Source organism: Aethina tumida, chromosome 1 (genome assembly GCF_024364675.1).
Source record: "Aethina tumida isolate Nest 87 chromosome 1, icAetTumi1.1, whole genome shotgun sequence".
NCBI lineage: Eukaryota > Metazoa > Arthropoda > Insecta > Coleoptera > Nitidulidae > Aethina > Aethina tumida.
Genome location: NC_065435.1, coordinates 76,645,269 through 76,670,547, shown reverse-complemented (window position 1 = coordinate 76,670,547; position 25,279 = coordinate 76,645,269). Strand labels below are relative to the sequence as shown.

General features: G+C 35.6%; 8 protein-coding genes across 14 annotated transcripts; 6 read left to right on the top strand and 2 right to left on the bottom strand.

Annotated features, from left to right (window-relative positions):
* The first annotated feature begins 43 nt into the window (after positions 1-43).
* On the top strand, positions 44-2,327 carry LOC109598223 (Golgi to ER traffic protein 4 homolog). Its single transcript, XM_020014080.2, has 5 exons — positions 44-225; positions 286-364; positions 460-663; positions 1,217-1,524; positions 1,579-2,327. The coding sequence occupies exons 1-5, from the start codon at positions 113-115 to the stop codon at positions 1,850-1,852; spliced, it is 978 nt and encodes a 325-aa protein (XP_019869639.1). The 5' UTR covers positions 44-112; the 3' UTR covers positions 1,853-2,327.
* Positions 2,328-2,988: 661 nt separating this feature from the next.
* LOC109598246 (ubiquitin carboxyl-terminal hydrolase 7) lies at positions 2,989-13,134 on the top strand. Of its 2 annotated transcripts, none has more exons than XM_049962675.1 (13): positions 2,989-3,742; positions 5,425-5,597; positions 5,659-6,052; positions 7,211-7,479; positions 8,970-9,144; positions 9,209-9,547; positions 9,600-9,778; positions 10,515-11,183; positions 11,241-11,503; positions 11,561-11,851; positions 11,911-12,152; positions 12,202-12,390; positions 12,560-13,134. In XM_049962675.1, exons 1-13 carry the CDS (start codon positions 3,646-3,648, stop codon positions 12,658-12,660), a joined length of 3,381 nt encoding a protein of 1,126 aa, XP_049818632.1. In that variant the 5' UTR covers positions 2,989-3,645; the 3' UTR covers positions 12,661-13,134. The 2 variants fall into 2 exon arrangements, with proteins under 2 accessions (XP_049818632.1, XP_049818666.1); XM_049962709.1 differs by having other exon boundaries at positions 2,992-3,742; positions 12,202-12,345.
* A 1,865-nt stretch (positions 13,135-14,999) lies between these two features.
* LOC109598213 (serine hydroxymethyltransferase) lies at positions 15,000-17,245 on the bottom strand. Of its 4 annotated transcripts, none has more exons than XM_020014068.2 (4): positions 17,105-17,245; positions 16,456-16,694; positions 16,259-16,404; positions 15,000-16,208 (listed from the first exon to the last, which is right to left on the bottom strand). In XM_020014068.2, the coding sequence occupies exons 1-4, from the start codon at positions 17,150-17,152 to the stop codon at positions 15,157-15,159; spliced, it is 1,485 nt and encodes a 494-aa protein (XP_019869627.1). In that variant the 5' UTR covers positions 17,153-17,245; the 3' UTR covers positions 15,000-15,156. The 4 variants fall into 4 exon arrangements, with proteins under 4 accessions (XP_019869627.1, XP_019869630.1, XP_019869629.1 ...); XM_020014071.2 differs by lacking the exon at positions 17,105-17,245 and adding an exon at positions 16,844-17,046; XM_020014070.2 differs by lacking the exon at positions 17,105-17,245 and adding an exon at positions 16,844-17,045 and having other exon boundaries at positions 16,456-16,750.
* A 151-nt stretch (positions 17,246-17,396) lies between these two features.
* On the top strand, positions 17,397-19,266 carry LOC109598229 (nucleoside diphosphate kinase 7). The gene is made up of 4 exons (XM_020014088.2): positions 17,397-18,121; positions 18,174-18,443; positions 18,488-18,881; positions 18,932-19,266. Exons 1-4 carry the CDS (start codon positions 17,881-17,883, stop codon positions 19,218-19,220), a joined length of 1,194 nt encoding a protein of 397 aa, XP_019869647.2. The 5' UTR covers positions 17,397-17,880; the 3' UTR covers positions 19,221-19,266.
* Positions 19,267-19,291: 25 nt separating this feature from the next.
* On the bottom strand, positions 19,292-21,026 carry LOC109598214 (uncharacterized). Of its 2 annotated transcripts, none has more exons than XM_049961075.1 (4): positions 20,848-21,026; positions 20,265-20,522; positions 19,980-20,217; positions 19,292-19,927 (listed from the first exon to the last, which is right to left on the bottom strand). In XM_049961075.1, exons 1-4 carry the CDS (start codon positions 20,857-20,859, stop codon positions 19,353-19,355), a joined length of 1,083 nt encoding a protein of 360 aa, XP_049817032.1. In that variant the 5' UTR covers positions 20,860-21,026; the 3' UTR covers positions 19,292-19,352. The 2 variants fall into 2 exon arrangements, with proteins under 2 accessions (XP_049817032.1, XP_019869631.1); XM_020014072.2 differs by lacking the exon at positions 20,848-21,026 and adding an exon at positions 20,577-20,746.
* LOC109598215 (enoyl-[acyl-carrier-protein] reductase, mitochondrial) lies at positions 20,840-22,180 on the top strand. The gene is made up of 2 exons (XM_020014074.1): positions 20,840-20,908; positions 20,966-22,180. Exon 2 carries the CDS (start codon positions 21,040-21,042, stop codon positions 22,135-22,137), a length of 1,098 nt encoding a protein of 365 aa, XP_019869633.1. The 5' UTR covers positions 20,840-20,908; positions 20,966-21,039; the 3' UTR covers positions 22,138-22,180.
* Positions 22,181-22,606: 426 nt separating this feature from the next.
* Positions 22,607-23,846, top strand: LOC109598227 (lipid droplet-associated hydrolase). The gene is made up of 2 exons (XM_020014085.2): positions 22,607-23,111; positions 23,165-23,846. Exons 1-2 carry the CDS (start codon positions 22,827-22,829, stop codon positions 23,777-23,779), a joined length of 900 nt encoding a protein of 299 aa, XP_019869644.1. The 5' UTR covers positions 22,607-22,826; the 3' UTR covers positions 23,780-23,846.
* A 610-nt stretch (positions 23,847-24,456) lies between these two features.
* Positions 24,457-25,279, top strand: LOC109598226 (60S ribosomal protein L38). Of its 2 annotated transcripts, none has more exons than XM_020014084.2 (5): positions 24,457-24,561; positions 24,728-24,762; positions 24,905-24,965; positions 25,019-25,141; positions 25,204-25,279. In XM_020014084.2, the coding sequence occupies exons 2-5, from the start codon at positions 24,760-24,762 to the stop codon at positions 25,227-25,229; spliced, it is 213 nt and encodes a 70-aa protein (XP_019869643.1). In that variant the 5' UTR covers positions 24,457-24,561; positions 24,728-24,759; the 3' UTR covers positions 25,230-25,279. The 2 variants fall into 2 exon arrangements, with proteins under 2 accessions (XP_019869643.1, XP_049824523.1); XM_049968566.1 differs by having other exon boundaries at positions 24,554-24,613.

Below are 25,279 nucleotides of genomic sequence, written 5' to 3'. Positions count from 1 at the left end.
CAGGTTTGTTTCCTAATTATACTAAGAAATAGTTTGTTGGCGTTTCTAAATGATTAAAAACCATACATTCATACCAACTTATGACAAGGACTTGACACTTTTATAAATAAACATGGCTGCGACAAGTGTTCGTGGGACTTCTAGAATAGTTGAGAAATTAGAAAAGGCGGTGAAAGATGGGCAATACTATGAAGCACACCAAATGTACAGAACGCTTTATTTTAGGTGAAAAATTGTAATTAATAATTTGATGGATTAGGCAATAACATAACCTTAAATTTACAGATTGTCAAGCCAGAACAAATATAAGGAGTTACTTGATATGCTGTATAATGGGTCTATCTTATTCCTAGAAAGGGACCAGGTACAACCTTAATAATTTCTAACCAGTGAAAATTACAAAAATACTCGACTTTTTTTGCACATCTGCAACCATTCAAATTGGAATTTGTTTTTCAGCAAACGTCTGGCGCAGATTTGGCATTACTGTTGGTCGACACTCTCTCCAAATCAGAGACTAAAGAATACAGTGATTGGATACCAAAGTTGTGTCGAATATTTTGTAATATACAACCAGCTTCCCTCCAAAGAGATCAGTTTTTAGCCAATGTTGTCCGTTGGTCAGCTGCTGAAAAACCTCAGGGCCATCCATTGTTACATCAAGTAAGTTATTATATTTTTAAAGATGAAATTTTAATAGATAAGTGCATCATGTTATTTTTCTTATTGGACTATTTTTTGCTAATTTTTTTATTAAAGTGTTATTGTTGAATTTATTTTAAAAATACAATTTAATTTTAATAGAAATATTAATATGATACAAAGCATTTAATCTGTTCAATATGTTATATTATATTTATGACACAGTCTCACACCATCTCTATCTTATTTTATGCAGGACACTAAAAAATTATTTACTTAAAAAGTCTATGAATCAGAGAATTATTCATTATTAAATTGCGAATTGTAAATATATTTATATGGTATTCCATTTATTAATCATAAACTTTAAATAATATTTTTATAATATATCAATTTTACAAATTGTAATAGTTTTCAGATTTTAAAACCAACAAAAAGTAATATTTTTTCTGGTTTTGTGGAGGAAACATTATTTTGGTCGTTAGACGATTTGTTCATCTTCTTTTTCACAATTTCAACTTTATTATTTGACTGCATATAGGACTCTTATGAAAGTATTTTTATAAATTTTCAGAATATTGCACAGATTTATTGGAACGAGAAAAACTATCAGCAAGCCAGACACCATTACATTTATTCAAAGGATGGTTTAGGGTGTGCCCGTCTCCTCATAGAGTTCCAAAGCCAGAACGGCTTCAAAAGCGAAGCGGATCTGTTCATAGCCCAAGCCGTTTTACAATATCTTTGTCTGAAAAACAAAAATACGGCCAGTCAAACGTTCACCAGTTACACTGAACAGCATCCGCGCATAAAGAAATCCGGCCCACCTTATTTGCTACCTCTGCTCAATTTCCTATGGTTTCTGTTGCAGGCTATAGAAAGGTGTATATCCATTTATTGTTAATTTTAACCGATGAACTCATATTTTGATTTCAGTCGAAAGTTGCAAACGTTCGCGGTGCTGTGCGAGCAGTACGAGCCGTCGATAAAACGGGATCCGAACTACATCGGATACTTGGATAAGATTGGTCAGATATTTTTCGGTCTTAATCCACCGCAGCAGCAGAAAGCCGGCGGCATTTTCGGCAACATACTCGAGAGTTTTCTTGCAGGTTTGGGAGACGAGAGCGACGACGAATCATCATCGGACAAGAACACTGCGAAAGCGTCAACGAGCAGGAACATGTTAGAGAATACGGAGCTGGACTAGGGGCTGTGGGGGCGCCAGCCCGTCTGGATGTTAACTCCACGCTGTCCTATAGGAGTAATGTTTTATTTGAATATATGATCTACCGGATGGACGGTCAGTTCGATTCGATGGATGGTTGGCCCTCCGCATGCTAATCAAAAGTGCTCTTTAACGATACGTACTAATTACACGGGTCTGACTCGAAAATAAAGCATTAGTTCTATATGCGGTTTGATATATTTGTATAAGTCGTTTTTTATGAGGCAAGTTATAGACGTTATTGTATATTTATTTTATTTTAATATTTTTTTGTTATAATTTTCATGTTGATCGGTTCCAGTGGTTGACGTGGATTAACATTCGATCGCTTTAAATGAAAACATGTTCAATTAAATTGTTTCTGTGATTACTTATTTTATTGGGTTAAATTCTGTCTTGGTTTTCGATTATAAATGACCTTGCTTGCAAAATAAAATTTTGTACCAGCAGTGTCTAATTTTGTCTCAATCAAAATGAAATTTAAGTCATATATACACACTATATACCACTTCTGACTACTTATTTTTGCTGTTATTTAATTAAAAATTGTTCAATTTCAAACAGGAGCCAAAAGGCACTGTCCATGAAAGTTACGCTATCGTCTACTAGATGTCTCGGTAAAATATATTGTGTTTTTACTAGCCTTTTTATTTTAAAAATTTATTTGAGTTTTCTATTTTACAAAATAAATTATTTTATAACCATCATTGTTTTATTTACTACATCAATGTAGTTGAGGTAATCTGGACGTACTTTGGCTGCATATCTAATGTTCATGAACATCGTTGTCAATTTTAATTCATTTTGCTGTTGGAGTGAATTTATTTAATAAACATTAATAGTTTTATTAATTTTTTGTTATTTTTTATATAAACAGATACATATACAAATCTAACTATAATTAAATAATTATTGAAATATGGAAAATTAAAAATTGTTGATTAATTAGGTAATTAAAAATATTAATAAAAACAAGAATAAAAAATAAAAGATTCCAGACTTCAATTTTTTGTTGAATGGCAACGTCGCATTTGGAAGGTTAGTCTCTTGACAATCGAACCTCATCACACTAACGTGAAGTATTACCGTATTTTATCACTGTCATTAAATGACAGAAATAGGAAAAAAGGAAACTTTGAAAACATTTGTTTTGATGGTCTGTCTTATAGAGTAATCAGAAAAATATATTGCATTTGCATGAAGAAGTGACTGAAGATAGAGAAAGGAGAGTTTTAAATCGTTTGAACATAATTTAAATGGTGTCGGTGAGTGAAAAGAAATCTGTAGATAGAGAAGCGTAAGTGTGTGCGTGGTGAATGTCGCATAGATGTCTCTCTTTTGACAGACTACGAATTTCTGTCTAAAATTTTGAGCGCAAGACTTGCAGAAAATGCCTCCATTTTGTTTATTTTCTTATGTGGAAAGTGCAGTGTCGGCATCGCAATAGACATCGGGAAAACCCATGAACTTGGCGAGCCGATAGTGATTCCTAGCGCGTCGGCCGTACATAAACCCCAAAATATATATGTTACTTGTGCGTGCCCCTCGAACAGAGGGTTCAAAAATTAGCAGCAATTGGGCGCATCGCAAGTAAGCACTTCGTCAAATTGACTGGTCTGTCCGGCACTAAAAATAATCTGCAAGCACACAACAACAGCACAGCTAACGTGCGTGCCGGTGACGCAGCGTCAACGGACAAAGAACCGCCGCCGCCGAGGAGGACCAAGAGCCGGACTGCGCCCCAAGTCGGTGTCCAGACAACCCAACAGCCGACCATGAACCACGTGACGGGGCCGCACTTTCGGAACGCCCGCGACGACGAGAACCCCCAGTCGAATTTCAACGAGGTGGAGGAAATGGAGACGCAGGAAGGTGAGTCGCGCCGAATGACATATAACCTGACAATTCTGACACAACGCGCTGTCCGCTGTCATACGTGACGCGAGAACCGTGACCGCCCCCCCGGAACATCGGCACGCAGTCGACGATTAGACAATGTTCCGGCCCGTGAGACCGCCGATCCGACGATGAAACTGCCCAGATTCACACCGGAAAAGTCGTTCACACAGATAAGTATGTAAGAAACGGCGGCGATGACGGTTCTCACACACGGCGAATCGATTCCTCACAAACATTCCGCGAACACGACTTTATTTTGCATCCGTAGGCTTGGACATTTCTGTTTTGGACAAATGTCACGGCACTTAGTTCTTTTATACCTCGACTTTAACATTTCCATTTCGTTCAACACGTTCTACACTCGATAAACAAAAATCAAGTCCTTTATAACAACTGTTATTGATTTTAATACACATTGGTAACACTCAATTTTAAACTGTCTCAATTTGGTTATATTTAGAATCATTTAAATTTGGAAGTAGACAAGAGAACCATGTATTTGACCAATGTTTTGGTTTTTGTTCAATTGTGACACATGTTTTCATGCATGCACGCTTTGGTTTAATTGTTGATTTATTGCGCTGTTTAACAGTTTGTAAATTTACATATTTTAAAGTGTCAGTGATTTTCCTCTAAACTTTTATTATATTTAACTGTTTTTTTTTTGAATTTGTAAGCCAATTAACATTATTTAACATTAATGTAATAACCAAAAAAGTTTAACATGAGTTATTTTTATTGAGTGTAAATTTTAGAAGTAAAGAACAACTTTTCTGAAATTCCTGAGTAGTTCGAATTTTAAATCCTGTTGACATTAAATAAAAGAAATATACATACAATTTTTTCTGGTAACTGCGGGCGTTTCATTTTTACAAGTTATAAATAAAAACATACAAATTATCATTATATAACTCAGTAAAAATTACTAATTAAAAAAAAAAACAATTTTAAATGTTGTTCTATATGGAAATAGTAGAATTTTCTCCCCGCAGAGTCTTATGAATGTTTCTCTTATGTGTCTAGTAAATTTTAATTTATGGTTGCACTTATGCCAATGGTTGGAAACGGGAAACATTGTTGCGGCATTTTGAGTAATTACTCGTACGCCGTAATCTACTTGAGGCTGCGAATCGATTTCCAACCCTGGATTATGCAACATTAATTTGTTTTTACAGGTCGTTTTGTTGAACATGCAATTTTTTTTCGCCCATTCGGCCTTAGTTGTTGTATCATCTCTATTTACGCTCGTATTTTTAGTGTTGCCGCAACTTGTTATGTTGGCGGGGACTATTTATAATCGGTACGTAAAAAATATAAAAATATTTAAAATAATGTTGAAACAATGAGGTAGGAAAAACAAGTGGCCGCCTACGTGTATGCGTTATACCATTTTCCTTATATCGATGAAATGAACACGTGTGACTCATTGAGTTTTATGTTAGTTCGTAACATCTCCTAGACCTGCCTCCTTATCAATGTTTTAAGGTCGCGTGGTAACTGGTGGATTACTTCAAAATATATTTGTCAATAATTTGACACATTCGATTGTCAATATACAGCTGCTCGATAAGATCATAATTTCATTCAAACTTCGACAAGATCACTTAAAGCAATTTTGTTAACATCATTGTTACGCCGTTTATTCCGTTCCGCAGACAACATCACAGACACGGGAGGCGGCGAAATGGATCACAGTCAGAACGGTGAGGTAGTAATCGGTCCACAACCAGATCCCAACATGGTCGTCCAGGACTTCGACCTCGAGGAAGATGAGTCCCGTTCGGAAGCTACCTTCCGCTTCACAGTCACCAACTTCAGCAAGTTGAAGGTAATGTTCGAAACCGTTAAAATGGTTTTCATATATGAAAATAATTGATGTTTCTGCACAGGATTCAATTCTATCGCCGCCGTGTTATGTGCGCAACCTGCCCTGGAAGATAATGGTGATGCCGCGCAACAGCCATTCACAAGACAGGTCGGCACAACGCAGTCTCGGCTTCTTTCTACAGTGCAATGGTGAGAGCGAAAGCAACTCGTGGTCGTGCTATGCAATCGCCGAGCTGCGGTTGTTGTCCGTACGACAGGAGGTCGAACCCTTCAGCCGCAAGATCCAGCATCTGTTTTATTCCAAGGAGAACGACTGGGGCTTTTCGCATTTTATGTCGTGGAACGACGTTCTCGATCCGGAAAAGGGTTACATCAAGGACGATTCGATCACGCTAGAGGTGCACGTTACCGCCGATGCGCCGCACGGCGTCTCGTGGGACAGCAAAAAACACACCGGTATGTCCTCCAATTGTGTCACTTTTCGTATTTAGATGCTGCAAGTTCGTTAAGTTTCGGGGGATAAGGATTTTAAACGTATGCATCATAATTTTTTTGAGGTCGGTTGGCCACACCGACTCAATCTCCAATGATCTTCGCATAATATAAATCACAGATGACCATAGAGTATACGCAAGAACATTTTGATTAAAATATCTTATTTTCAACCGATTTCCGATTAGTTTCATTAAAATAATTGTTTTTCTTTTATTAAAACTGAAACGTTAACGTTGCATTGATATTTTGAACGTTATTAAAATTCATATATGAAAGTTAGCCCAATCAATCAGATCATCAATATTTAGAATACTCTTTTGATAACACTTTTCATAATTACCAACTATTAAAAATTTATGTATTGTTTCAGTAAGTAAGTAATTAAGAAAGTTATCAAAATCGCTCTTTTGCTCCAAGATTTGTAGGTTCTCTTGACCTCTAAAATCAGTATTAGACTCGCCTAAATGTCGATTATGTTAGAGAGTGAGTGAACCCTTGAGACATAGCCAACTTCGCAGTCCAGCCTGTCTCTGTAAGAATAACAGTTCCATGAATGTTATATCGGATTACAACTGGTCATTCCATCCGAGTATTAACGAAAAGATTTATTTTCAACAAATACTGGGTTGTTATATTGCTCAACCACCTTTTTTACCTGTAAAGACTTACATTGACAGTAGTTTGTGCTCGAAATACAACAGTATACTGCTTATAAAATAATTTTTCGAATAATAAAAACTTGAGCAAAACACATCTTTTTATGGTTAATAACACTTGAAATGTAAGCAAAATAGAAGTAGTTAGCAGTGTTAATGAATGCTAACATACCACAAAAAGGGGATAAAATTTGTATAAACATGGAAAATGAATAATTTCTATCAAAAATCGGTTGAAAATGATTGTGTATACTTTAAATTACAACAATATAAATGCGTGGTTTTAAATTGTGGGAATGTGTCCGCTTAATGAGCAATGGACTAAATACAAAATACATATAATTATTCAGTACAAAGTTATCTTCAGTATTCTCGATGCACAGATTTATACGAACTTTTTACTATGCAGCGATATCTATCAAATAACATAATCCATGTATCATTAATCGTATTGTTATGTTAGGATATGTCGGTTTGAAGAATCAGGGAGCCACCTGTTACATGAACTCGCTGCTACAAACTTTATACTTCACAAATCAGTTACGCAAGGCGGTCTATAAGATGCCAACCGAGTCCGACGACTCAACCAAATCCGTGGCGTTGGCGTTGCAGCGCGTCTTCCACGAGCTACAGTTCTGTGATAAGCCGGTCGGCACCAAGAAACTGACCAAGAGCTTCGGCTGGGAGACGCTGGATTCGTTCATGCAGCACGACGTACAGGAGTTCCTAAGGGTAATTAAGAACATAGTTTTTGTTTACCGATTTTCCCAATTTCGAACGTAACATATTTTCCGGGATTAAATTTTTTGTAGATTTCGAAATTTTTGTGTTATATTTTTAAAATATTCACCAAAAAATTATAATTGGAGTACATAGGGCACATATTGAATTGTAAAATTGGTATTTTAACGATGGAACATTTCAAATCTTTGTACGACCCGATATTGTAATATAACTGGAATCAAATAAAATAAACCTAAGTATCGGCGATAAAATGTAGGTAAGATTCTGTGGGTGGTAATGTGTATGTTGAAACAATTGGAAGCTCAAAGTAGTCGTCTAGACCTTGGCACGGCTTTCTCCACATATTCTCTCTCAACTGATTGTCGATTTCTTTCCGGAGTGGACTCAAGTTTCATCGTCACATGCCGATGTAGAAATTTTTTTTTGTTTCGATAAAAAAACACATGATACAGTGGGTAAAGGGGACAAACATTTGGAAAAAATATTGTTATTGCCCGAATGTTCTCTAAAAGTATTGTAAACTGTTCCAAAAAATGTCTTAAGGATCCTATGTAACAGTTTACATTATTCATCTCGATTTTGAAATTTATTTTTGTTTTCTGGTGTAATAGTATCATTTGGACAACCAGAGCATTATTTATGTATCCGACAGTGTTTAAAATCAGTATGCCACCAACAAATGGTTGTTGATGTTGTAGTCAGGGTTATATTAAACGTCTTGCTTAACATATTTATCCTTTAAAAATCAACGTTTATCCAACACACGAAATTAAAAAAATTATAAAAGTAACGAATCGACAGATTTGGGACTTTCAAACGCACCTTCTTTTTTTTTTTGAAAGAACAATTGTTATAAATGAAATGGAAGGCTACAAACAATGTCTTCACACAGTTTTTTTTATTAGGCTTAGATTTGTTTTTGGAGTAGAGGTATATTCTGGTCTTGGTCTACGTTTTTAAGAAAGCAAGAGAATTTGGTGAATAAGTGTTTCAAAGCAATGAAAACAAAAGCAACAAAAGTTGTTATTTTCTTTCAGTTATAACAAAAAATTTTGAAAATTTACGAGAAGTGTAATATTGTATCGTTAAAACGAGCATACTTATCATATACGAGAACGATCAACGACAGATCTGCAGTTACACCTTAAAGACTATAATCGCTTGCATCCTATTGAATCGCGGAACAAAGGTGAGTCGGAGTTAAAGGAGTATGAGGAAGAGAGAACGGATTATTCACTAACCGAAGCATCAGGTGTAATTACAGATCTGTCGCTGACTTTGCCTATGAGATACATAATGCATTCAAAACGTTTGAAGTTATTCATAATTAACATATACTCAAATTTGATAAAGATGACTTTTTGGTGGTTATTTTAAAAAAGAAATGCTAAAATTCTACGAAAAATTTGACACTAGGAAATAGTAGTGTTGTTTACTTATGTATATGACAAATATTTAACGTATGGTAACCGTTCCAGGTGTTATTGGATAAACTAGAGAGTAAAATGAAGGGCACGTGTGTAGAGGGTACGGTTCCTAAGCTGTTCGAGGGCAAAATGAACTCGTACATTAGGTGTAAGAATGTCAACTATTCGAGTACCCGCACGGAAACGTTTTACGATATTCAGCTCAACATTAAAGGAAAGAAAAACAGTCAGTATTCCCTCAGTTTCACCCCAACACCGATATAATTTGAAACATTTTTTAATGTTCACAGTTGATGAATCATTCAAGGATTACATAGCAAAAGAAACACTGGATGGCGACAACAAATACGATGCCGGCGAGCACGGTTTGCAGGACGCCGAGAAGGGCGTAATATTCTCCACTTTCCCGCCCGTTCTCCATCTTCACTTGATGCGGTTTCAATACGATCCGATCACAGACAGTTCGGTCAAGTTCAACGATCGTTTCGAGTTCTACGAGAAGATCTCCTTAGACAGCTATTTGCACGAGCCCGATCCGAACAATCCGGCCAATTACACGTTGCACGCCGTCCTGGTACACAGCGGCGACAACCACGGTGGTCACTATGTTGTCTTTATTAATCCTAGAGGTATGTGTTTCGTTCGTTACGCAACGGGCTGATATAGAGAAGGGTGTTTCAGGTGATGGAAAATGGTGCAAGTTCGACGACGATGTAGTTTCGAGATGTTCAAAGCAGGAGGCTATAGATCACAATTACGGCGGTCACGACGAAGATATGAACATGACAGTCAAACACTGCACCAATGCCTACATGTTGGTTTACATCAGGGATTCTGAGTTGCACAATGTGCTCCAAGAGGTACGCGAATACGCGATATCTGGAGCTATAGTTTAGACGCTAACGCGAGTCCTAGTTCAGCGCATGCCTTACGCTTTTCCTGTCTAACTCAAGCATGCTTCTCAGTTTGTTTTGTTATTGTGAATGTTATTATTTTGCATTGTTTCCTTATTACTTAACCATTTAGTTTTGTTATGTGCTTGTAATATATTGAATGGTTTCTTGAAAATTACTTTTCACTAATTTGAACGATTTTAATAGCGTATGGTGAAAAGTGACTATTAACCATTTGTAATATTACTTTACCACCCCACACACTCACTCACACACACACACAAAATATGCCACTACAAAAGAATGCATTTTTTCATTTAATTTCGTAACTTTTTTTTCAGGAATGTTTTGAGAATGCTCATTGGTTATTCACTGAATTCTAAAGATTCTGTAGTATGTTGATCAAAATGGAGTAACTGTAATTATTATCAATATAAAATTCTCGTTAAAAATCACTCTTTTTCTTTATTATTATTCGTATTTTTTGGTGGAAGAAGAACAACCAAAAGTTTTTGATTTTCTTATCAATTACTTAAAGATGTTTTGTGTAAAAATTGTGCACGCAGTTTATGTATGTATTGTGAATGTTTTAGAAAAATTTTTGCAAAAAAGCAATTAGAAATGGTTTGTAAATGTTTTTATTATAAATATTATTCTGGTTGGTCCTTTCGCACCCCCATTATAAACTCCACTCTGTCTTCAGGTGACAGAAAACGATATACCGAGCGAATTGGCCGACCGTTTGGCAGAAGAAAAACGCATGGAACAGGTGCGACGCAAAGAACGCAACGAGGCCCACTTATATATGACCATAAACGTGCTACTCGAAGACTCGTTCGATGGTCACCAAGGCAACGATCTGTATGATCCCGAACGCGCCCTGTTTCGCGTGTTTAAGATTAAGAAAATGGCCACGATAGCCGAATTGATGGAGATGTTGGCGGACGCGTTCAAATACCCGCCCGAACAGATTAGGCCGTGGCCGTTCAGCCAGCGTTCGAACCAGACGGTGCGACCGAGCACGCTCGATCTAGAAGCCGATCTGCACAAGACCGTGATCGATGCGGCAGAAAATCTGAATCCTTGGAACATATTTTTGGAACTGTTGCCACCCGATTTAGGTCTGTCTGTGTTGCCGACGTTTGATAAGGAGACAGACGTGTTGTTGTTTTTTAAAATGTACGACCCGAAACAGAAGAAGATACACTACTGCGGACACAGTTATTTGCCGGTTCAGAGCAAGCTCACCGATGTGGTGCCGCTGCTGAACGAACGTGCCGGCTTCCCGCCGGATACCGAGCTGCTGCTCTACGAGGAGATCAGGCCGAACATGATCGAGAGGATCATCAATTTTAACGATCCATTAGAAAAAGTGAGCACCCGCACAAAACAATCGACAGCCATTACAAACGACCTTCGTACGTTGCAGGTGTTAGAGGAACTAATGGACGGCGACATAATCGTCTTCGAAAAGGACGAACGCGAAGAACTGTCCGATCTGCCCAACTGCATAGAGTACTTCAAGGACCTGTTCTATCGCGTCGAGGTCACGTTCGTCGACAAATGCATCCCGAACGATACCGGTTTCACCATGGAACTGTCGCAGCGCATGACCTACGACCAGTTCGCGCGGGCCGTCGCCCAACGTGTCGGCACCGATCCGTACCTATTGCAGTTCTTCAAGTCGCAAAGGTAAAACGATACGCCGTCATTATTGTTTTTAGTCGAATTTATTTGTTTGGTCCACAGTTACAAAGACAGTCCGGGGCACCCGCTGCGTTGCACGTTCGAAGGCACTCTGAAGGACCTGCTGGTGTTCACGAAACCGAAAATACCGAAAAAGATATTCTACCAGCAGTTGAGCATCAGGGTTAACGAGCTGGAAAACAAGAAGCAGTTTAAGTGCATGTACGTGGGTCCGAAGCTCAAGGAGGAGAAGGAACTGATACTGTATCCGAACAAGGGCGGGACGGTGGCCGATCTGCTGGAGGAGGCCAAAAAACAGATCGATTTTAGTGAAGGCAGCACGGGAAAATTAAGGTTTATCTATCTGTGTTCCGTGATGTTTTAATAACCCAAGTTTACGATTGGTTTTGCAGGATAACCGAGGTGAATTGCAACAAGATTTCGTTGGGGCCGAAAGAGGACACGCCGCTGGAGAATCTGAGTGGTTCATCGGCGAAGGTATATAGGATTGAAGAGGTACCGCGGGACGAGCTCCATTTGCAGGAGGACGAGATGCTGGTGCCATGCGCACACTTTCACAAGGAGGTGTTCTCCACGTTCGGTATCCCATTCATCATCAAGATTAAGCAAGGCGAACCATTTGTTAAAATTAAAGGTACGGTTGAATGAAGTTAATTTTATGCGTTCTCCACGATCGTTTTTAGAGAGAATTCAAAAGAAGTTGTCGGTGCCGGAGAAGGAATGGGAAAAGTTCAAGTTCGCCATTATTTCGATGGGCAGGCCGCAGGTCATCCAGGACGACGATTATGTCGTCAGCCTCGCCGACTTTAGGCCAGGTTCCAATCAAGGCAAGTTAATACATGAGTCTAAGGAATTAAATGACAAAGAACTATGTACGTATACACGTTTACATTTTAACAAATTAATCGCACATTACTAGAGAGACATAACAACAATAAAACAAGAATAATAATATATACATAACAATATAATGATCATTCTCGGTAATATGTGATTGAATTGTTGTTCCGATTGTCTTGTGACGGTTGTTGTAATTTTTAGCGGGTAATCAGAAACCGTGGTTGGGATTGGACCACGTGAACAAGGCACCGAAACGATCGCGGTTCAACTACCTGGAGAAGGCCATTAAAATCTACAACTGAGACTGGGACGACGTATGACAAACTTACAGATTATACATAAATTTAAACTAAAAAACCAAAAAAACATAATAAAGAACTCATAAAAAATTCTTAAGTTGGATACCACGTATCGCCAACCCACAGTAGGCCAAAAAAAAATGTAACTTTTTCCCAAATTGCGTGGAAAAAAACGGTTTTGCGGTTTACGACAAAACTTTTGTTTTATACTAATCGTAATGGTGTGAGATGCTTTTCGTTGTGTGCTTTTTTACTATGGGAAAGCACAGTTATTATGCAACACCACATTGTACATAATACTGTATTTGACAAAAAAATGTCTTATCTGTTTAGGATATATTCACGAAAAGAAAATAATCACTTGTTAATTATTTAAAGATCATTTTGTAGTTATGTTGTATCGATTTTTATTTTTTTGATTGCTAGTTAAAATATGTATGTATGAATCATGTTTTAAATTAAATGATTTCTATTATATTTATGTTTTTCAGTATATTTTCTGCCTCTATTATTAATTAATTACGTATATTTACCTACCGTCCCCCACAAACGCAAAACCATATCTAAAATAAACGGGAAACACACGTTCTGTCGATTCGTTAAGCATTATCCCAGTGTTTCAATTCACAGGGCTCGAAATGACATTTATTTATCAATTAGTATTTTATTGTAGTTAAATCACTAAGCCCTTGTTCTGCTGGATCATGACCATTGGTGAATGTTGTAACATCGTCGTCGTTGTTTTCTCATAATGTAAAATGCAATTTTTTCTCTTTAATTGTGATACATATACATTAATTATGTCAGACGACAGTGTTAAAACCGACATGTGTATATAAACTAATATTAAATTAGTGTATTATGCTTTTTATGTTATTATGCCTGCTGCCAAGTGCACTTGATTTTTTATTTATTTGTTGAATCCGATATTTTTTTGTTTTGGTTTATACACTATTCGTAACGTGTACATAAGAGGTGCAACATTATTTTAGATGTGTTTTTGATGGGGTTTTTTTTTGTTTAATATCCTCGATGATTACTAACACATATATTTCTATTTTGTCGGTCTCAACACACCTGAAAATTTTATTTTGAATTCATTTGCTTGTACAAAATTTTGTATTAAATCTTATATTATAATTTATTGCCCATTCTGTATATTTCGTAAAATTTTAATAAAAAAATCTGCTTAGAGTAATGCAATAAATATTGTAAAAATTATAATTTGTGTCTTATTTATCTCCTGCCTTCATTTTATTATATGCAATTATTGCTTAATTAAACAAAAGATTAATTAATGCGATTGCGCGAACGAAATGAGTACGAATCGTTTGAACTGTTACTTAGTGTGAAGCTAGTTTGAGCTGTGAGTATATTTAGTAAATATCAAAATGCGCATACCAGTCTAATTGGATTACTATATCTTATTAGACCGAATCATATACACTGCGCTCATCTTTTGATTAATAATTTGAATTATTTAAAAAAAATTAATATTATTAATATATTGTAATAAATTACGCAAAAACCAGTAATAAAACTAATATCACCAAATTCTTTGAAAAAATAATAAAATGAAATTAATGAACGAATAAATTGTTGATCCATATATCACATTATTCTCTAAGAATGTTAGCAAGCTCCTCAAAAAGTTGGTGGTTTAGAGGGTAAATTTGTCTTTGAAGATGGTCACATACGTGTTCAATTTGATTGCAGTCTGGTGAACGCAGGAAGTCAGAATTTTGGAACGCTAAATTCATCAGTATCGCACGGTGAGATCAGGTTTTGTCGTCTGCCAAAACGAAATTTGGTCCAAATTCTTGAGCAAATATATATTTATCTCGTTTGATGTATGTTAACAAATATTAAACTGTAAGAACTTATTACATATACAAATTTGAGAAGGAGAATGTCCTTCTACATAATACAGAATTTTCAACATTATATATTTGTTAGTGAAAAAAATCGTTCATCTATCGTTTTTAACAAATTTAACATTTGATAAATTCGCTTTTTGCATAGAATCCATTTATTCACTCTTTGCGTAATTTGATGTCATGTCACATATACTCTTATTTTTAAAAATGTAAATAAAATATTAAAAGAAATTTAAATTTGTTTTGCAATTTTCAGAATGACGTCAACTGTCTGCTTTAAATATACAATATAAATTTATTTCATTTTCCTCCCCTTTTTGTTGTTAAATCTAATATTATATTCACAGGTATAAAATTATAAATGACCATTTTATTGTTTGTGTCTCAAAGTAGCTGATAAATTTGTGTATCATTGTTGTGAGATATTTGTTTTTGTATATTAAGGTAAATAACGGAAGATACATATGCGTATGAAAACTTATAATTTATTTTTTATAACATATTACATAAAAAAACAGTATACTCGAAGTAATTTTGTAAAAGTGTTTATGTAACATAACATATAATGAGAAAATAATGAGATTTGAACCTTTCATACATACATACGAAAAGCGTTGATTATTTAATACCCTTCAATACCAGGCAGTGGAAAATCGTGACTGAACGCCTCGACTTGCGCCCTCAAAGCCGAAACTTCACCCTTAAATTCGCCGTGAACGAAGCTCTTGAAGTCCACCAGTTTAGGACCGGACTTGTCACTGATTTTCTTCGCCAATTTCAACCCTTTATCGATGAAATCAACTACCATATCAATATCGGCTTCCTTTAACCCCCTGGTGGTCAAGGCTGGCGTTCCCAATCGAATTCCGGACGGATTCAACGCGCTTTTGTCTCCCGGTACTGTGTTTTTGTTGCACGCAATTGAGATCTCTTCCAAAATGTACTCTCCTTTCGCTCCGGTCAAGCCGGCGCTTCTCAGGTCCACCAGCAGCATGTGCACTTCTGTTCCCCCAGTCACGACCTTATAACCCTTGGATTGGAGTCCGTCGCTCAGTCTTTTCGCATTGGCAACGATTTGTTTTGCGTACTCCTTGAATTCGGGTGTGCTGGCCTGTTTCATGGCGGTCGCGATGGCTGCGATCGTGTTGTTGTGGGGACCGCCCTGCAGTCCCGGGAATACTGCTTGGTTGATTCTCGACTCTAAGTCGTACATGATTTTCTCTCCTTTCGCGTTCACAGATCTGACACCCTTCCTGAAGAATATCACACCCGCCCTCGGGCCCCTCAAACTTTTATGTGTTGTGGTGGACACGACGTCGCTGTATTCGAACGGGCTGGGCGTTACGCCGGCCGCCACTAAGCCAGATATGTGTGCCATGTCAGCGAACAAATATGCGCCGACTTGGTCGCAAATCTGTCTAAATCTTTTATAGTCCAACGGTCTGGAATAACAGCTCACACCTGCTACAATTACTTTTGGCCTGAACAGTTTTGCGGTTCTTTCCAGTTCGTCATAATCCAATAGACCCGTTTCAGGATTTACTTTGTACGGCATAGATTCAAAGAATATGGAAGTGGCAGATATTTTCTTGGTGGGGGTGAAGAAACCGTGCGTCAAGTGACCACCATCAGGTAAATCCAGACCCATTATTCTACCATGGGGTTCCACAATACCTTTAATAAATTAATGAATTATTTTTTTATAAACTTATAGAACTGTGTACCTGTGTAAACTGCAAAATTGGCAGGAGATCCAGAATAAGGTTGCACATTCACCCCCCACTCCTCAGGATTGAGCCTGTAAGTCTCCAAAGCTCTTTTCTGTGCCAACAGTTCAACTTCATCAATAAATTCATTACCTCCATAATACCTACACAAAATTCCATAAATAACACGGAAAAAATTAATAAACTATACAAACCTTTGTCCAGGCAGACCTTCAGAATACTTGTTATGGAGGCAAGAGCTGAGACATTGCAGAACTGGAAGTGTGGTGAAATTTTCGCTGGCGATCATTTCCAAACCAGACTGTTGTCTTTTCTTCTCCTTTTGCATCAAGTCAAACAATTCCGGATCCGAGTCCCACACATTTTGATTGAGGGTCTTCGAGATGTCCACTTTTGCCATCACTGATGTGTGTCTTACAATAGTGCCCAAGTTCTGTAGTTGGAAACGATCAATGTTATGTTTTTTAGGCGACTATTGTTGTTTTTCACCTGTTTGGTGGTGGTTGTTAAGAATTTAGTAATTAGAAACATTTTATTGTAAATACTGTCACATAAATGCGAGAAAGGTTATAAAATACTAACCTCACGTGAATGATAAAATGCACAAGTTTATATCACAGAAAAGGTTTTTGTACTGCAAGTGGAAATATTTATTGGCCTGTTTTATATATTTACAGAGATAACCTCAGTTAAACTCTTAAATGAAAATAAGGGTCAAAATACGTAATAAAAAGGTTAAAAGTGAAGCAACCACAATCCAACTAACAAATAATAAAGTGGTGAAGCTTACACAAGTTTTACATCAGAAAATTAATATGAAAATTCGAATAGAATCACACTTACCTGCGCGTGCAACAGGTGGTTAGCGGTAAAAAGTACCCGCGAAAACATGCTGATTCAAACGGTTAATAACAGGAGAACGTGCTACAAGTTAGTTGCAACACCGATTGAAAAATACAGTTTTATTTTCGGCTTTATCAAAGTTGAACTTTGGCTTATTGAAATGATTTTGAAATTACAAAGACAATTTGCTGGGGGTTCTTATCGATATCGTTTGCAAATAATCGATTTAGTCACTAAACTTTCGTCATTATTGTTAATTAAAAATTCCATTAACGTGATTGTTGGTTATAATTTAATATTAAATTAAATGATTAAATATTTGAAATGTTATTAGTGTCTGCTTTAGCTATTCAAAGATATATCAACTTTTCAAAGCAGCAAACAAGTATTGGGAAATTTAGGGTTTTGAAACTGAATTGTCGCGCATTTTTATTTGTTTTACACTAAATTATCTGTAAGCAAATTTGACGACAAACAAAAACGAGTTAATCTTGAAATAATCGGTTTTGACACTATAAATAAAATTAATTACATATTTGTCGCACTTTCATTTAAAAATAAATTTGTTTTCTTCTTTTATTACAATTATTATTACAAACTAAAAGACTGATACAAAATATTAATTAATTAATTAATTAATTAGTTCAATATTACTTGATTAATGAAGTCGTTGCTAACAAACAGATAGTTAACGACTACATTTTAAAAATATTTCAGCTAAAATTTGTCATTTTTTGTCACTTTTACACAGTTTTACTTAAAACCTCTAGTCCGAAATGTTCAATCAACAAACCGGCAAAGTAGAAATAGAAGAAAAAGAAACTAAAAAACTCGAAACTTATGATTATGATGATAAACTTTCTTTTATCGCTGAATGGAAAAGTGGTATAGGAGACCGTCACTTCATCTTCCACTATTTCCCATTCGATAAAACAATCCAACTTTACGACAAGGACAAGAACTACTTGTATTTACGTCGTATCAAAACCAAAGTACGCTACATTGATCTCTATCCAGGTTAGCCCCTTAATAAACCTGCAGTTCTTTAATTAATAAATGATGATTTCAGGCAATAAACTAATGATATTCGGCAAACTAATGACACTAACGGATTTCGCAAACGTCTTTACCGGTAACAACATAAGCGAAATGCGTAGTCTATGTATTTTAAAGCCAGTTTTGAAAAGCATGAGTTACGGTAAAATTATATCAGTATTAGAGCAAGCCGATTTGCGAATATCACGCATGACAAGGTGCCGTATCAGCCGCAAAGAATCGCTCAAGTTTTACGAATATCTGCGCGGTCGCGCCATTTGTCCCTTCATGGTCGAGCACTTGGGTAAATCCCTGGCAATCGTTTACCAAGATTACGTTTTCGTGCAGTTTCAGGTCCGTCTTTGGGCTTGGAAATGGTTGGTCATGACGCGGTGAGTCGACTGTATGCGATTTTAGGTCCCAGAACACCATCGGAGGGTAGAAAAGTGGCGCCGCACACCCTTAGGGCGATCTACGGCAAGGACCGTGTCGTTAACGCCATCCACGGCACTGTGAGGAAGGATTTAGTGGTCAACGAGCTGTCCATCTTCTTTCCCCCTAGTCATCCGCCTGAAACCACTGCCCTTTATCAGGACAGCACACTGTGCATTATTATGCCGCATATAGTTCTGGCCCGGAAATTGGGAGAGATCATTAATTGCATCACAGAGTCGCATTTCCGTGTCACAGCCTTGGATTCGTTCCACATGAATCCTTACAATACCGAAGAGTTTTTGGCTAGGTAAACTGAACTTATGCAATAATTACGCCACTTCAGATAATCGTTCCCAGATACAAAGGTTTGGTGCCCGATTTCCATAAATTTCAGGAGCCGTTCATGAATGGGACGATTGTAGCATGTGAAATTTCTGGTCAGGTGAAAGACATGGACGTATTTGGAGAGTTCAAGGAGTTTTGCGGGCCGAGGGATCCGGTCGTTGCAAGGGAGATACGACCGAACTCGTTACGTGCTATTTATGGAATCGACAGGTACGACAATGCGGTCTACTGTTCGACTGTCAGAGAGGATGCGTTATTAGAACTCGAATATTTTTTTAAAATCGTACGTGAAAGTACATGAATTTTATACACTTTTGTATTATATATGAATAAAATTATTTTATAAATTGTTGTTTTACTAAATAAACTAAGTTAGGAAATATAACAGTATTTATTTGAAAATAAAAATATTAAAGATTATACATATGCACAATCAAAAATCATCAAACAAATCTTCAGTATTCACACCATCAAAAATGTTTTCCAGAATTTGTTTGTCCTTATTATTGTCACATATCACAATTTCATTAGTCTTAACAGAGTTTTTATCAGTTTTAATGGAAATTTGACTCAAAACTTTTTCTTCAAAATCATCAGGTATATTAAAATCATCTTCCAGCGTCAAATCCAATTCACCAACACTTGTATCAAATACATTTTGTTTGGGCTTGTTATTTACTAATTTTACCACTGAATTACTTTTGTTATATAAACTGTTGAAATTCGTTTTTTTTATTTCTGTTGAAATTTTGGGTTTTATGTAGCTCTTCCAAATATCTTCACTTTTAAACATTTGCACCACAGTCTTTTTAACATACTGCTCATAACAATCATTTGTTAGGTTTGAGTAAATAGTTAACAAATTATTAGGAGTTATTGTTAAATGTATATTTGTATTTTTCCCTGTTGTTAGAACACCGAAGTTCTTCAAAACTAAAACTGCTCCAACTAGTAAAAATTCAGCATATTCCTCATATAAAGTGCTCAAAATTGTGCCTTGTATGCTTCCTAAAAATAACCATTATGTAAAATTAACACAACAAAGTTAATCAGTTCTGACCACTTCTATCTTTCAATGTTACATTAACAGTGGGTATTTTTGTGTCTGGAACATCTAATGTTTGTATAATGGCTGCAAGAAATGGCGCCTTTTTGTTATATAACTTATTTAAATTTACTTGTGTTTGAATCCAATTTATATTGAATGTTTCCAACAGATTGTCCTGTATATCTTTGCACATTAAAGTCCATGGTTTGTCTTCAAATGTTGTGGCAGTTTGTTGTGAACAAATAATATTCTGAAAAATTAGATTTAAATATTGAATTTGTTATTTAATATATTTACTTCTGATATTGTTTGGGATTCAGTCGATGGTTGTTCTAGTTCAGGTGAATGTTTAGATGTTTTTCTCTCTGGTAAAAGACCAGCTGGACCAGGAAATTTCCGTTTCAGCGTTTTATGAGGTGAAAATTCTACATCTGAACACGTTTCTGTTGTTTTAAGCACCTCCGGGGTTGTTTTTGGAACGGTTTTAGCCGATTTATACTCTGTTGGTTTTGTATCATGTTTAATAATTGAAGAAAAAGAACTTGCTAACTCATCCTAAAAATTGCTATTTTTAATATGTATTTGATATGAAATTATAGTGTACGTTACATCGTCGATATCAAAATCTGCATTGTTTTCAAACATTTTAACTGGGAAATTGTTTTGACATAATTTAAATTTTTAACCTCACTTATCACAGTAGTTCAATAATACCAAAAGAAAATATTTCATGAATGTTTAAGTAAAAACAATATATCTTTAAATTTTACTTTTCATTATATCGATTCTGTAGATAAGTCTAATTTTTTGTAAATGTTTGGAGTGAAAAAGACAATAAAATATATAATATTTAATTAAATCCTGCAAGACTTGGACCTACCAATAAAAGCATTCGTTCATTTAATTGTTTATTAGAAACATGGAAACAAAAAATTATTTCAGTAAACAATCATTTCGATAATAGATAACATCACGGTATTATTAAGTTTGATTCTTAGGTTAAATGTTGTCATATGTAATTTAAGTGACAGTCCAAAGTTTATCAAAACAAATCCAGCAAAATCTTCAAAAAATGTCGACGGTAACAACAAAAATTCTGAAAATCTTGAAACCGGGAACATTGCAACAGACAATGTTCCAACGCTTCAACAGTGTCCAAGCATCGAAACTTATTTACACCGAATACGGAGACCCGATAAAAGTTATCCAAAAGGAGCCGGAAACAATTCCAGATCCGAAGGATGATGAAGTCCTCATTAAAATGCTAGCAGCCCCCGTTAATCCGGCCGATATCAATACGATTCAAGGTAAATATCCTTCAAAACCGCAACTTCCAGCGGTTCCGGGCAATGAAGGAGTTGCCAAAGTCATATGCACTGGACCAGGAGTATCGGATTTGTCCGAGGGTGATCACGTCGTGCCACTCGTTAACAACCTGGGAACGTGGAGGACACATGCCGTTTTAAAAAAGGAACACTTGCTGAAGGTACCAAAGAAACTGGGACTGATTGAAGCAGCCACTTTGACCGTAAATCCATGTACTGCATTTAGAATGCTCAGGGACTTCACATGTCTAAAACCGGGCGACACGGTTATACAAAACGGAGCGAATTCCGCTTGTGGACAAAATGTTATACAAATATGTAGGTCATGGGGCATTAGAACTGTGAATGTTGTCCGAGATAGGCCAGATCTGGTTGAGCTGAAGAGATTTTTGACCAAATTGGGTGCCACAGAAGTGTTGACAGAGGATGAGTTAAGAAAAACGGATATTTTCAAATCAGGAAAATTGGCAAAGCCTAAACTAGCATTGAACTGTGTAGGTGGTCAGAATGCTTTGGAATGTATGAGGCACTTGCAGAATGGTGCTCCCATGGTCACATATGGAGGAATGTCGCGCGAACCTGTAACAGTTCCTACTTCTGCTCTCATTTTTAAGGACATTCAAGTCAGAGGTTTCTGGATGACTCGGTGGTCAAAGGAGAATGCTAGTAGTGTTGATAGACTAGAAATGTTTGAGGAGTTGATCTCTTTAATGACCAACAATGAATTGCAAGGACCTGCTTATAAAATGGTTAATTTTGAGAATTACAGGGAAGCTCTGATGAACACAATGACCATTAAAGGCATGATTGGCAAAAAGTTTATATTGGATTTTGAAAACTGTTAGTTTTTTATGTTGTAATTAAATTGAATTAAAAGTTTTATTTTGATTTTTGGGGTTTTTATTCAAGAGTTTTTTTTCACTTTATCCATGTTTCACTATTATGTTGTTATTTAATTTATATTTAAATGTTCTGTATAAGCTCATATTTAAACGATTCATTAAAAAACCGAAAAATATGAAACTAATATGCATATAAAAATGAAATGTTTCAGTTTGCAATTTGGGCAGTTTTATATTCATATTGATTTTCTTAAATTTAGTATATCTAGAGAATAAAGAAGCAAGCAAATATGAATCGAAGTATTTGTGAGCGAGGAACTACTGATATATTAGTTTAGTGGACGAGTTCTTACTAGTGACATCTGTTACAATTAATGCACCTTAACAAAGTAAGCACATGTGATTGTGTAGAAATCATTTTATCTTTTTGCATTAATTTAGGCAGTAATCTATTATATCATACTGATCAGGTGTTTATGAATAATAATTATTCAAAAAACAAGTTTTAACTCAATCAGCTAAAATGTAAATGTTAAAATCCCCTTATTTATAACGCGCGAAACATTTCAAATACAAAAAGTGCAAGATGCAAAAGACTGGTCATGCAACATATAAAAAACAAGGGAAAGTCGAACGATTGACCTTTCGCCAGTCCAGTTGAAAGATTAAAACTGCATCAAGTGCTCATCGATATGCAGGAACATTACGTGAGTCTTTCAGGGCTGCGTACGAAAGTTACGACTTTCGGGACTTGGGTGGAAGAATCGTTGGAACCTGGACAGAACATTGTGATTATAATACCGGGAAATCCGGGCGTTAACAGTTTCTATAACTGTTTTGCGGAACAACTACACCTCCGACTGGGTTGGCCTGTGTGGATAGTAGGGCATGCAGGGCATAATATTCCTGAAACCGATATTGATCCTCTGCCCAAAGAATCCCATGGATACTCGCTTGATGGACAAATAAAGCACAAGGTAAATTTGAATATTCAATAGAGTGACGTGTATAATTTTGCGGTTTGTTGCAGCTGAGTTTTTTAAACACGTACGTACCGGAAGGCGCCAAAGTGCATTTAATATGCCACTCAATTGGGTCATACATGATAACAGAACTCTTGAATGAACCAGTCTTGACATATACAGTAACTGATTTATTTTATCTGTTCCCAACAATTGAATACATGAAAGAAACTAGAAATGGAAAATTTTTGACTCGTTTTATCAAACCTTTAGTCCCATTAATTATTTTTATGGCTTGGATTTTTACTATTTTACCAACAGTCATACAAAATTTACTTATAATTATGTACCTGTTCTTTACTGGTATACCTCAAAAAAATGCAACTAGTGTGAAAGACTTGGTTCATCCAGATGTTTTGCGAAGAGTATTCTCAATGGCATTTGAAGAGATGGACCTAGTCAGAGCAAGAAATGATGAAGCAATCAAAAAAAATCTTCAAAAGATACATTTTATTTATGGACAAAATGATGGATGGGCTCCAAGGCAGTACTTTGAAAGATTAGTTCAGGACATAAATGGCGTCAAGGCGCAGATTCATATTTATGAGCATGCTTTTGTGCTTAGACAAAGTATTCCAGTTGCTTTGTTAGTATGTGATACCATTCTATCAAAAGAAAATTAATAAAGCTTAAATATAGTTTGTATTATAAATAATGATTTTTTATTTATTAAATTATATAGATTTGAAATTAGTCTTATTCACTTATTGTACAACGTAATGATTAAATTAGAAACTATTAAATTGTTAATAAGATAAGATTATGTAATAAACAGGTATATACTACTTTCCTTCAAAGTTATTTCCTGTTCTTTAAAAGACAACAATAAAAAATTGCATATATATATATATATATATATATATATATATATATATATATATATTAATTTAATGACTTTAGAAAATAGGAGATATCTGAGCAGTCAAATTTTTCTTTTTAAAATCATTCTTAATTTGATTGATTCGCCAAAATCGAGTTTTTAATACCACGGTTAAATTCAAGACGGGCTCATACATTTTACTGTGGTATTTGCAGAACAAGAGTTTCATTGAGAGCTCCTATTTGTATAATTTCATCAAATTTTAATAAAATATGTAATATTTGTGACATAAATTATTGTTCTCTAAAAGAACTTATTTGTTTATTTCCTAGTTAGATTTAAGGAAATATTGTACATTAACATAAATATTTTGTTACTTAATTTTATTTTTTTAGTTTTGTCCTGTAATTGTATTTTTTTCTATTGGGCAAATAATTCATCAATACGCATGTATAATTTGAAAATCTAGTGAAATTCAATTCCAATTTTAATTGGTTATGTTGGTATTATTTCACTAAGGATAGAAACTCTAGTGCTGTCAGTGCGGCCAACGTGGTTCCTTTTTCAGTGAACATCAACAAGAAGGTGAGCTTTCCATTTCTCACTTTAATAATCTTTAATCATCGTGATTGTGTCTGTAGGTTTTCAACTTTAAATCAATTATATAGTTTGTAATTAGTGTATGAAATATAAAATCAGTCATATTTGTGTTGTTTTACATTTAAAATTTTTTTGTTTTTCTTGTTTGCAGATTTTATCAACCTTCTTAGGCCCTTCACAAAAATGGTAAGTCAAACAAAGTATTTTCTATTTGTAATTTGTGTTCAATTCGACGTGGTTTTCGTAGTTTAAAATATAGTAAAATGTATTTATGTGTATTAAAAAATTTGTTTTCAAACATAACCTAAAACTCATGTTTCTGTTTTAGCCACGCGAAATCACAGAAATTAAGGATTTCCTGTTAACGGCCAGGAGGAAGGACGCTAAATGTAAGTTAATTATTAATATTTAAATATTTCTAGTACTAATTGTTGAATTTCAGCCGTTAAAATAAAGAAGAACCCAGACAATACCAAATTCAAGGTGCGTTGCTCTAGATTCCTCTACACCCTTGTCATTACAGACAAAGAGAAGGCCGAAAAACTGAAGCAATCTTTGCCTCCAGGTAAACTTGTTAAATAATAATTTTGATGTGTAAAATTTACTTATTTTTCATATCTTTTGTAGGCCTCCAGGTCAAAGAAGTTAAATAAACAACATGTGGGTTTTACCTTTATAACTTAAATATAAGTTGATTAAAATA